The sequence below is a fragment of the Takifugu rubripes genome, chromosome 6, assembly GCF_901000725.2.
Source record: "Takifugu rubripes chromosome 6, fTakRub1.2, whole genome shotgun sequence".
In the NCBI taxonomy this organism is placed as follows: Eukaryota; Metazoa; Chordata; class Actinopteri; order Tetraodontiformes; family Tetraodontidae; genus Takifugu; species Takifugu rubripes.
The window spans coordinates 2,176,116-2,188,655 of NC_042290.1; the positions used below are offsets into that span (position 1 = coordinate 2,176,116).

A 12,540-nucleotide genomic window follows, 5' to 3' on the forward strand; every position below is an offset into this window, starting at 1 on the left:
CCTGCCAGGGTCAAAGTCGACGTGAATATTAAAGTATCCTCTTTGTTCCAGATGTGAACTCCAAGTCAGCCAGAGTCCTGGTTATCCTTGTGGTCCCAGGTCATCTCTTCTTCCTTTATATCGTCCACCTGCTGCAAGGTCACACTGCAATGACCCCCACCTTCATCATCTCCTACCTGTCCGCTGCTCTCCTCCAGGTTACAAACACCACACAAATCATTATTGTGTTTCTGTCTTTAATAGACATATTATATCACACAGGTTCCTAACCTTAACCAACCACAATAACACCCAACCCTAACCTAAACCACAGAACCATATCTTCATCCATAGCTGTTTATAAGCACGCACACACAAACACACACGCAGACTTCCCTCTTGTATTCAACAGCTGCTCTCTGCAGGTGCTGAATTTGCTTTATGTGACCAGCCTGATGGTGCTGTGGTTGTGGCGAAGGGGCCTTGACCCAGACAACTCATCCATCCATCCATCCATTTGGTTTTAATCAGCTCTGGAAATGCTGCACTTGTGGCTCATTGTGGCTTTATTCACTCTTTTTTATAAACATTAAAAAGCCAACATGAAGGTATTCTTTCTCTTGGTAGTAGGTGGAAGACGCATAAGTGGTTTTGGAAGGCCTGCTGACCTCCCAAGAGTTAAGGCAGAGTATGTCAGCCATCGTGGATGAGACAGACGTCCCTGAACACTGCCGCATGGCCTTCTCCACCGATCAGGAAGAGCAGGTTCACAAACAGGTAGCCCAACACTCCAGAAGATAACCGTTACAGGCGCTCACTGACTCCATTTCAACACTGAATATTTCTCTTGCAACTTCATCCAAGAGAATTATTTTAAATTGAGGCCATCTTTTTTTCTCATACAGTTTTTATTATAAGCTCCCTTGCATTCATAAGGTTTTTTGTTTTTTTTACACTTAATGCGATTGCATTTGTTCTGTACAAACAACTAACAGTGGTGCACAAAATGTGTGTAGAATGTGTAAAAATGTGACATTTACAGGGAAATGGATGTAGCGTTATTGTCCCATTATCAAACTACAATCCTATCATGCTTTGATGATTTGACTATGAGCTTTCATTGCTTTGATGCCCTTATAAGGACATATGTAATGGTTAAATAAAGGAAAATATCAGGTGTTTAAGTGGACAGCTGCCACAGTTGGTATTAAAGTATTAGTAGCACATTTCTACAAAACAATGTCAATGCCCAGCTAGAGAAAGAAGAGGAATGTAACAAAGCTGAATTTCATTCTCAGTCGAACGTTCCTGATTTGAGTGATAAAATGCTCAAAACAGGGCAACAACTTAGATGTACCGCCAAGCAGAATTGTCAGCAGAAGAGGACGGTGCTGTCAAAAGTGACGAGCCTCGTGGAGATGAGCTCGGACGAGAGTGAGGCTGCTGACGTGGGGGTGGAGAACGCGAGGTTATACCGAGAAATCCGGGACCTCAGATTTGAGATTGAAGCCATGGAGAATTCCTTTTCTACAATGAGTGTGATTAATGAAGCAAAATGTGCCACTTTGCAGGAGGAAGTTGAAAAACTCAAAGGAGAGAATGCTGCTCTCCAAACAAGTCTGAGGGACTTGGAGACGAAGAGCTCGCAGCAACTGGAGGCCTTGACTGCTACTGTTGAGGAGAATGGGGAAATCATCAAAAAGCAAAACGAGGAGATCAGCAGTTTGATGGACGAGAGAGAAAGTTTGCGTTATCAAGTTGAAGAAAGTCAAAACAGTATCAATCAAGACAAGAAACTCATGAAAAAATTGAAAATGGAGCATTGCAAGCAGGTGGAAATTCTCAAACAGAACATCAACGAGCTGAACAAGGTCAAGTCCCAAAACTTACTCCAGAAGGAACAACTGGAAAATTCCAAAATACTCGTCAAGTCTTACAAGACGCAGTTTAAGCAAATGAATATGCAATATCAGCAACAACAGATCTTCATCAGGAGATTTGAGGAGGATCTGCAATCATGCGTCCCACTAATAACCAAATCCAAAGAGCTAAGGCAGAAATTCATCGATCTTAAAAGTCGTTACCTTGACGACGGTAAGGGAGTACTTTGTAGTGAGAAGCCCGAACAAGAATATGAAGTTAAAATCAGCTTCCTGGAGAAAAAGCTGGAGTCTTTGACACGAATAAGGCAGAATGATGCAAAAATCAGGCGGCAAATGCAGCATAAATTCTTCGAGATTCTTTCCACCTTTTACAAGAAAGAGAGCCACTACACTCAGTTACTGAGCGAGGAGGAGAAGAAGTCCAACGCGTTGGAAAGAGAACTGAATGAACATAGAGAAATGGTCGTGCAGCTCCAAAATGCTAATTTGGTGTTGTCGGCCGTGAGATGCGACGCTCAGTTACCCGGGCAACTTGACCTTTGTGCTCCCTCTAGGTGAAACTGAAACTGAAAGGCACATTCAGGAGCATGCAGCAGCAACTTGTTAGGAGTCCCAAGTGTTTTCCCTCTCCCCCTCCCCATCTGTGGCTTGTCTGTTTCCCTTGTCTGTCTATTCTCAGGCTGGGCGGAGCGGCTTCCAGACTCTCCCCCGTTGGACGATCGAAACACACCTGAAACTGATCTCCAGTCAATCAAGTAAAAGCTGCAAATGGTGGAGCCACAAGCTAATTACTCACAATGATACCTCGCTTTGTGTGGCTCCGTTATATGGAAGGGCTGCTTTACAATATGGGATCTGAACATCTGTTTAATAAGTTCAATTAAATGCATTTTTACAAAAATACTGAGCATGAAAACATCCCCTTTTTTTCTGTTCTCACATTGACCTCATTATTTCCACTCATTGAAATTATCTGAGATATTTTATTTACTTTCCTTTTTTTAAGAAGCCTAAAAAATAGTGTCTGCCTTACATTTAAAGATATTTGAATAAAACAAGTGGAATTAAGGTCTGTTTAGCCAGGAGATGAAATGAAAGCAATATTATTGTATTAACGTACATTGGCCAACACTGTCTGACTTTTATCTTTTGAGTGTTTGCTTTCATTCGCTTTGATCCTTTATTTGCAGGCATATACGTAAAACTATAACAGCAGGGCTTCAAACTACAGTTAATAATATATACAATGTTTTATAATTTGACGGTTTTAGTGTTTATCTGGTTTTAAATTCACGTACAAAGTTCAACATGAGTGCAGAAAATCACAGGCCTCCAAGTAATCTGCCTTGTCAGAAAATCAATCAGAATAGAGCGGACAAAAACAAAAAAGGCATGGAGAAAAATTAGGGTTTTGAATGTCTGAGATTATCGGAAAATGACATCAGACGGGCCTGTCTGATTATAAGTAGCGCGAAGCAACACTTTCAGCAGCTGAAGCAAGTGTTGGATAAGTTGGTGAACAAGGCTCAGGAAATAAGCCCATCCCAGGAAAAGCTAGAATGCCAGAGGAGCCTAGCGTTGGCCGTTGAAACGTTACAGCAAGAGAGAGATCAGCTGCAGTTTCTGCAGGGAGACTTGAAGAATACAGGAAAATTATGAAAGAGATCGAAAGGAGGCACAGTTTGAAAAAAAGCAAAAACATTAATCCGCAGATGCGCAAGCTCATTTGCCACAACACGGTTCTGATGGAAAAACTGGACCAGTCCAAAATCCTCACCGACACTGAAAAGGCTAACAGCAAGCAACTTCAGATGCAGTGCCAACAACTGCAGACCTACATCAGGAGGTTTGAGGAAGACCTGCAGGCCTGCACGTCAGTCATAACAGAACCCAAAGAGCTCAAGCAGAAAGTCGCTACTCTTAAAAGTATTTACCTTGACAACCGTAAGATAGATCCTAGTCTGGACAACTTGGAAACAGAATATCAATCTAAAATCGGAGCTCTGGAGAAAAAGATTGCGCGTTTAATGAGGATAAAGAAGAATGCCGAGAACATCAGGAAGCGAATGGAGCAGAAGCTCTGTGCTACTGTCTCCACTTTCATTAAGAGGGAAAAGGAGTAAATGAAGTTACTGCAGGTGGAGATTTATAAGAGCAAGCAGATGGAAAGAGCTGAAAAAAGCAAACCTGACAGTTGAAAATGCTCACATGACCACGCTGGAAAACTCAACCAGAAGTGCTTGTTCCTCCATCACCACTTAGGTAGACGAGGAGATGGTGCTGTTCAACAAGTGGGACTGTAAGCTATCAGAGCCCCCAGACCCAGGGGAAACTGATGAGGGGAACACAGAATCCTTAACATCACATCAAATGTGTGGGACATCGGCGTCTGAGAACTCCATCGAAGATTAGGCCTAAAAATTGGCTACTGAAGGAATCCTCTTTGTAGCGGCCGATACCTTCAGCCCTCCAGACAGATGCACTCCTCTATGATCCCTTCTGAACACTGAGGAAACTATGAAAGGACAGTCCATGGACACAGCCATCATTGTGAGGGTGACCCGGCGAGGTCCTCCCGCAGCAAAGCATCCCCACACCATGAATAAACTGTATAATTCCAATAATTCAGTTTTAGACATCTGTCCCAGGACATGAGGAAAGTTTACTGTGATAGTAAACACAACACACTTACCACATACAAAAAGGTTTTGTTTTTTGTATGAGTTGAAATTTTTCCCCCACCAATTAGCAACAAATCCACAGCAGGACCTTTCACACCACGGAGGGGCCCACCAAACCGGTATGTGTGCTTTAATTTGATAAATCAAGTGGCGGCTGGGTTTGAAAATTTTCCAATCATTGCAACGCTCTTCCCAATGACACCGGATAAATTATGTGCACCATAATGTTCAAAGATTAGCAAACCTGACCAGAGATGCGGTGGAAGGACTTGCTGAGCAATTGTCAGCAACCTCTATGGTAACAATGCAAAATAGAATGGCCTTAGATATGCTGCTGGCTGAGAAAGGGGGTGTGTGTTATATGTTTGGAGAAATGTGCTGCACCTTTATCCCCAATAATACGGCTCCGGACGGCTCTGTAACTAAAGCTCTAGAAGGACTGAGGTCCCTCTCTTGTGCATTGGCAGAGAACTCAGGTGTGGAGTATGGACTTGGCTCTTGGATGACTCAGATGTTTGGCAAATGGAAAGGGTTGATTTTTTCTATACTTCTTTAGCCGTTTTTACCGCTATTATTATTACGTGCGGCTGCTGTTCTATCCCATGTATCCGAGCTTTGTGTGTACGCTTTATTACTGTTGCTGTGGAAAAGGGATCTACCAATCCCAAGATGATAATGTCTCTCCTGACCTCTAAGAAAGGAGAAGAAGAGGACGGACAACGAGATGAATGGATGTGATCTCTACTTAGAGATCAACAGGGGGAATATCGCGAATTCCATTTTATGTATTGCTATTTTAATAAAAGTAGGGTAGTTTCGTAGGTAATGCAAGAAGGATTCAATGTGGCTATGTGTGAGCATTTTTTGTAAGAAGGACAAAAGCAGAATGTGTAATATCTGCTTAGGTTAGGCTAGTCACGCCTGGGCACCTCTGAGTATGCTGAGAACCGCTTCAAGGTAGTCAAAGAAGCCTTGGCACCCACATGGCCGTGAACATGTGTGATAGGGTACCGTGGTAAAAATGTGTAGTCAACACATGAGCAATGTGACTCAGCAAGCATAAACTCGCCCCCGCCTGTGTGAGAAAATGTAACTAATGCAGACTATGTAACTAAGATACGCTTCCTGCTATGTAACCTTGCCTGTATTGTAATAAAAGGAGACAATGCTGAGGTGGAGGGAGAGTCCCCGGGACAGCGCGAAGGCAGACATGTCTGTAACGGAGCGGGACTCCCCTTGACCAAGGTAGAAAAGGAACTTTGACGTCTGGTCTCAAGTTGTGGTGAACTTCGGTCGTGCGCCTGTGTGAGTACACTTCTGAGGATGATTTCGACGACAATTTGGTGACCCCGACGCGATATGCTCCAGAGGAGAGTAGGACAGGCGCGCACGTCTTGGGTCTGGATCGACCGGTCCTCGGCATCATTCTGAAAGGGCCCGATTAAAAGAGTACACTTCTGAGGATGATTTCGACGACACTACCGTGCGCCTTATAACACGGTGCACCCTATGTATGAAAACAGTTCTAAAATAGGCCGTTAATTGAAGGTACGCCCTATAATACGGTGCGCCTTATGGTCATGAAAATACGGTAGCTAAAGTGGTGGTTTAATGAAAGAAAAAAAGAGATAGATGTGGAAAATGTTATCTGAATGTCATGTCTGCATTGAGTATTTGTTATACATTCACCCAGAGTTCAGGTGAGCTGAAGAATTAGGAGAATTAGGAGTGAGAATTAGGGGTTTATTTTGTCCTCACTGCATAATCCTGCACAGAATTTTTTTTGTTCCGAACTAATGACATTCATTTGACGCTCACATTATTCTCAGGTGGGGTCATTCTGATCCATGGGGAAGTGGTGCATCGCAGTGCACAAAACACCTCACACGACTAGTGCCACGTCTACACCTTCCACATCATGTAGTCGCACTCGCTGGAGCCCCGACAACTGGTGAGACCCATTTGCAACGCTACCAATAAATATTAGTGTAAACACTTTTCCAACACTGAAAAACATCTAATGTGAGACTGGTTACAACAGTTTGGAGCTTTAATCTAAAGTCTTTTCAATCCAAAACCAGAAAGTTTGTTTCTCAGACAAAACATTTAGCCCAGCTCTTATTATCTCTTTGCACTTCCTTAGGCTGCAACCCACCGAAGAGCTCCCTTTTCCACTTCTCTACACCATATAAATGGTTCTTTTTTGTCAGTTGAAGAATACAGCGACCTTTTGTAAACTTTCAGGTTTATTTTCCCATTCATGTTTTTACAATTATACTGATAAAAATCATGTGAATAAACCATCTTTTACAAATACTGCCAGGCAGATGAGCAGTATATTTTGTCATTTACAGCACTACCATTGACAGAATTTGCTATAATTATAAAAATTGATTTGAGACAAGCAGAGCTGAACAGTGATATTTACTGATACTTGTAGCATATGTTAACATTCCCACCCCTTTCCTTAACTTTATCCAAGAGAATTATTTTAAATTGAGGCCATCTTTTTTTCTCATACAGTTTTTATTATAAGCTCCCTTGCATTCATAAGGTTTTTGTTTTTTTACACTTAATGCGATTGCATTTGTTCTGTACAAACAACTAACAGTGGTGCACAAAATGTGTGTAGAATGTGTAAAAATGTGACATTTACAGGGAAATGGATGTAGCGTTATTGTCCCATTATCAAACTACAATCCTGTCATGCTTTGATGATTTGACTATGAGCTTTCATTACTTTGATAAGCTTTGATGCCCTTATAAGGACATATTTAATGGTTAAATAAAGGAAAATATCAGGTGTTTAAGTGGACAGCTGCCACAGTTGGTATTAAAGTATTAGTAGCACATTTCTACAAAACAATGTCAAGAAAAACAAAGTCTTTCAAGAATTTGCTTTGTCCAAACATCAAGGCACAAATCGGAGAACCTGCGATAAAAAAAGTCCAGCTAGAGAAAGAAGAGGAATGTAACAAAGCTGAATTTCATTCTCAGTCGAACGTTCCTGATTTGAGTGATAAAATGCTCAAAACAGGGCAACAACTTAGATGTACCGCCAAGCAGAATTGTCAGCAGAAGAGGACGGTGCTGTCAAAAGTGACGAGCCTCGTGGAGATGAGCTCGGACAAGAGTGAGGCTGCTGACGTGGGGGTGGGGAATGCGAGGTTATACCAAGAAATCCGGGACCTCAGATTTGAGATTGAAGCCATGGAGAATTCCTTTTCTACAATGAGCATGATTAATGAAGCAAAATGCGCCACTTTGCAGGAGGAAGTTGAAAAACTCAAAGGAGAGAATGCTGCTCTCCAAACAAGTCTGAGGGACTTGGAGACGAAGAGCTCGCAGCAACTGGAGGCCTTGACTGCTACTGTTGAGGAGAATGGGGAAATCATCAAAAAGCAAAACGAGGAGATCAGCAGTTTGATGGACGAGAGAGAAAGTTTGCGTTATCAAGTTGAAGAAAGTCAAAACAGTATCAATCAAGACAAGAAACTCATGAAAAAATTGAAAATGGAGCATTGCAGGGAGGTGGAAATTCTCAAACAGAACATTAACGAGCTGAACAAGGTCAAGTCCCAAAACTTACTCCAGAAGGAACAACTGGAAAATTCCAAAATACTCGACAAGTCTTACGAGACGCAGTTTAAGCAAATGAATATGCAATATCAGCAACAACAGATCTTCATCAGGAGATTTGAGGAGGATCTGCAATCATGCGTCCCACTAATAACCAAATTCAAAGAGCTAAGGCAGAAATTCATTGACCTTAAAAGTCGTTACCTTGATAAGGGAGTACTTTGTAGCGAGAGGCCGGAACAAGAATATGAAGCTAAAATCAGCTTCCTGGAGAAAAAGCTGGAGTCTTTGACACGAACAAGGCAGAATGATGCAAAAATCAGGCGGCGAATGCAGCATAAATTGTCTGAAATTCTTTCCACATTTCACAAGAAAGAGAGCCACTACACTCTGCTACTGAGCAAGGAGGAGAAGAAGTCCAACGCATTGGAAAAAGAATTGAATGAACATAGAGAAATGGTCGTGCAGCTCCAAAATGCTAATTTGATGTTGTCGGCCGTGAGATGCGGCGCTCAGAGTGCCCCGGGCAACTTGACCTTCGCGCTCCCTCTAGGTGAAACTGAAACTGAAAGGCGCGTTCAGGAGCGTGCAGCAGCATCTTGTTAGGAGTCCCAAGTGTTTTCCCTCTCCCCCTCCCCATCTGTGGCTTGTCTGTTTCCCTTGTCTGTCTATTCTCAGGCTGGGCGGAGCGGCTTCCAGACTCTCCCCCGTCGGACGATCGAAACTCTTTGTGTGGCTCCGTTATATGGAAGGGCGGCTTTACAATATGGGATCCGAACATCTGTTTAATAAGCTCAATTAAATGCATTTTTACAAAAATACTGAGCATGAAAACATCCCCTTTTTTTCTGTTCTCACATTGACCTCATTATTTCCACTCATTGAAATTATCTGAGATATTTTATTTACTTTCCTTTTTTTTAAAAGCCTAAAAAATAGTGCCTGCCATATATTTAAAGATATTTGAATAAAACAAGTGGAATTAAGGTCTGTTTAGCTACAGTTAATATAAACTATATTTTATAGTTTGCCGGTTTTAGTGCTTATCTGGTTTTAAATTCACATACAAAGTTCAACATGAGTGCAGAAAATCACAGGCCTCCAAGTAATCTGCCTTGTCAGAAAATCAATCAGAGTAGAACGGACAAAAACAAAAAAGCCATGGAGAAAAATGAGGGTTTTGAATGTCTGAGATTATCGGAAAATGAAATCAGACGGGGCCGTCTGATTATAACTAACGAGAAGCAACACTTTCAGCAGCTAAAGCAAGTGTTGGATAAGTTGGTGAACAAGGCTCAGGAAGTAAGCCCATCCCAGGAAAAGCTAGAATGCCAGAGGAGCCTAGCGTTGGCCGTTGAAACGTTACAGCAAGAGAGAGATCAGCTGCAGTTTCAAGTCAAAGCTACGAATTGTGCTTTCGGGAAATAAGCATAGAAAAGGAAATGCAACTCAACTGTGCAAAATAACTTTGGGAGACTTGAAGAAGAGATGGAAAATTTGCAAGTGAAGCTGGAGGACTTAGAGCTCCAGCTCTGAAACAATGCCACAACACCGACACCAGGTGGGATCTCAGGCTCAGGTTCTCCCCAATAAATGTCCACCCACACCCCCTGTTCTAGAGAGGGTGTCGGACTCATCAGCATTTGTCCTGTCAAACCTCGGTGTGGAATTCCATTAGGAAATTGCACCACAAGACCTTTCTCTCTGCACAGAATAGCTGCTCCTGTCCTCAAAAAGAGATCTTGCCCCAACAGGTTGATAGGGCAATGTGGTGAAATCAAAAAAGGAGTGCAACACAGTCTGTCCGGCAAAACGAGTCACTAATGGCACAGAAAACGGCACTCTCTCCGGTCTCACTGAGAACCCCACAAGCTCAATGGTGTCGGATGAGATCAGCTCCAGTGAAAAAATCCCATGAGATAGTGGAATAGCGGGTTCCTGAGTCAACCAAGAAAGAATTTCCTCTTCCCTGCACTGTCATGTGGACGAGGGGATCTGCCAGTGCCTCATCCGCAGGGGCCCCTGGGCCCCATCACTGCAACTCATCGTAAGGCCAGTTTCCCATTGGGAATTGGCAATTCTCATTGCTTCCCAGCTCAGTGCCTGTATATTGCCGTTTACCCCGGTGGATGAGAGGGTAGCCTCCCTTCGCCTTCGGGTGGGGGGACGGATCCTGACTGTTGTTTGTGCCTATGACCCAAACAGCAGTTCAGCGTATCCACCCTTTTAGGAGTCCTTAGAGGGAGTGCTGGAGAGTAAGGATGGGCGATACCACACTTTTGGGATTCGATACCGATACTTTTTCTTGTATTTTCATCGATACAGATACCGTTAATTTCTTACTGGCAATCTTTGTCAGTCAAAATATTATTACATTTAAGACAAATCACAAGACAAATACAGTGTTACGATACATGGTGGTAGCGGACCTGAACGCAGGCCAGGACACAGTGGTGGGGAGGTCAAAGGCTTTATTTACAGGGAAGGGGAGCACACATTAACAGAAACAGTCCTCCTGGACCGCAGGGGGATCGGGAGGCAGCGTCCACCCGTCCCAGGTCCATCGGCGAGTCCCCAAACCAGACGCAGTCCCCCTGGACTGCCGGGAACTCGGAACACCGGTGAGTCCTCAACACGCTGCAGTCCTCCTGGACTGGTGAGGACTCGGGAGTCCGGCGCCACACGCTCGCATCACGAACGTGCCCCGAGACACTGGCGACAAAGCAGTCCTCCTGGACTGCCGGCAATTAGGAGGCAGCGTCTGCCCCTCCAAGGTCCATTGGCGAGTCACCAAACCAGACGCACTCCCCCTGGACTGCCGGGAACTCGGAACACTGGTTAGTCCTCAACACGCTGCAGTCCTCCAGGACCGGCGAGGACTCGGGAGTCCGGCGCAACACGCTCGCCTCATGAACGTGCCCCGAGACACTGAGGGCAGAGGCAGTCCTCCTAGACTGCAAGGGGAGCAGGAGCGGTCCTCCAGGAGAGACGGAACAGGAACAGGAGCGGCCCTCCAGGAAAACCGGGAGCACGGGAATAGGAGCGGCCCTCCAGAGGAACAGGAACCAACACCAAGGAATCCAAACAAGCGCCCACACTAGACCAACAAACACACTCCCTACACGAACAGACACCCCGGCACTGACAGGCAGGCACAACCTGCTTAAATAGGCAGCAAGATGTAAATTGCCTACAGGTGCGCCTGCCTGCAGTGCCAGCTGCACCCAATTGTGCTCAACACCACACCCTGCAGGCCAAAGACAGACACAAACCAGAAATCCCAACATACAGACCATTTATATACAATTTATTATGATTTTCTTAACCTTTAAACCTGCATAAGACAGTTGTTCCATGAGAAAATTAACTAGAACAATGTCTGACACCATCACACCGTTAGTGCACTTGAGGTATGTCATCACACTTTACTGAAGTCTCAGATTGCTGTTCAGAAAAAGTGTCATATTCTCATTTTCTGCTTTAAGACGATTACGTCTCTGGCTGATTATTTCCTCTGGCTCTGCCTTTTGCTGACTGTGTCGGCTCGGCGGGCTAAGTTGCACGTTGATGCTCATTCGCTATCTCCTGTCCTGTGTTGTGAAATATCACGGATTGCATTATTATGTTATTTCTATTATAATAAAAGTAGAAGAGAGTAGTTTCATAGGTAATAATAGAAGGATTAAAAGTGGGAAAGTGGAGTGTGGGAATGGGTTTGTGTGTGAGCATGTTTAGTAAGAAGGAAGACAAAACAAGAATGTGTAATATCTGCTTAGGTTAGGGTAGTCAGGCCTGGACGCCTCTGAGTATGCTGAGAACCACTCCAAGGTAGTCAAAGAAGCCTCGGCATCCACATGGCCTTGGACATGTGTGATATGGTACCGTGAAAAATGCGTAGTCAAAACATGAGCAATGTGACTCAGCATGAACTCGCCCCCGCCTGTGTGAGTATTGTAGCTGATGCAATCAATGTAACTAAGATATCCTGCTGTGTAACCACGCCTGTATTGCAATAAAAAGAGACAACGCTGGGTGAGAGTGAGAGTCCCCGGGTCAGCGTGGAAGAGTACGTGGCGGCTTCCCATTGCAAGGGTAAAAGGTACTTCGAAGTCTGGTCTCAACTTGTGGTGAACTTTGTTGGTGCACCTGCCGGAGTACACTTCTGAGGACTCGAGAAAGGACTCGACGAAACCTGGAGCAGTGTGATTGGGAAGAACGCCCCCCCGATCTGAACCCAAGTGTGGTTTTGTTATTGGACTTCTGTGTTTGTCTCAGATTGTCCATAACAAACACCTTGTTCAGGCATAAAGGCGTCCACATGTGCACTTGGCACCAGGACGCCTTAGGCCGCAGATCGATGATCGACTTTGTGGTCGTGTCATCAGATTTGCAGCTGTATTTTCTGGACACCCCGGTGA

The 12,540-nt window shown here is 44.1% G+C and overlaps 1 protein-coding gene and 1 long non-coding RNA gene across 3 annotated transcripts; both read left to right on the plus strand.

Annotated features, from left to right (window-relative positions):
• The first annotated feature begins 611 nt into the window (after positions 1–611).
• On the plus strand, positions 612–2,367 carry LOC115250228 (puff II/9-1 protein-like). Its single transcript, XM_029838027.1, has 3 exons — positions 612–756; positions 1,551–2,290; positions 2,334–2,367. The coding sequence occupies exons 1-3, from the start codon at positions 670–672 to the stop codon at positions 2,365–2,367; spliced, it is 861 nt and encodes a 286-aa protein (XP_029693887.1). The 5' UTR covers positions 612–669.
• A 1,715-nt stretch (positions 2,368–4,082) lies between these two features.
• Positions 4,083–6,794, plus strand: LOC115250119 (uncharacterized). Of its 2 annotated transcripts, none has more exons than XR_003888680.1 (3): positions 4,083–4,662; positions 6,373–6,494; positions 6,687–6,794. It is a non-coding gene; the product is annotated as an uncharacterized lncRNA (long non-coding RNA). The 2 variants fall into 2 exon arrangements; XR_003888679.1 differs by lacking the exon at positions 4,083–4,662 and adding an exon at positions 5,580–5,848.
• The last annotated feature ends 5,746 nt before the right edge of the window (positions 6,795–12,540 follow it).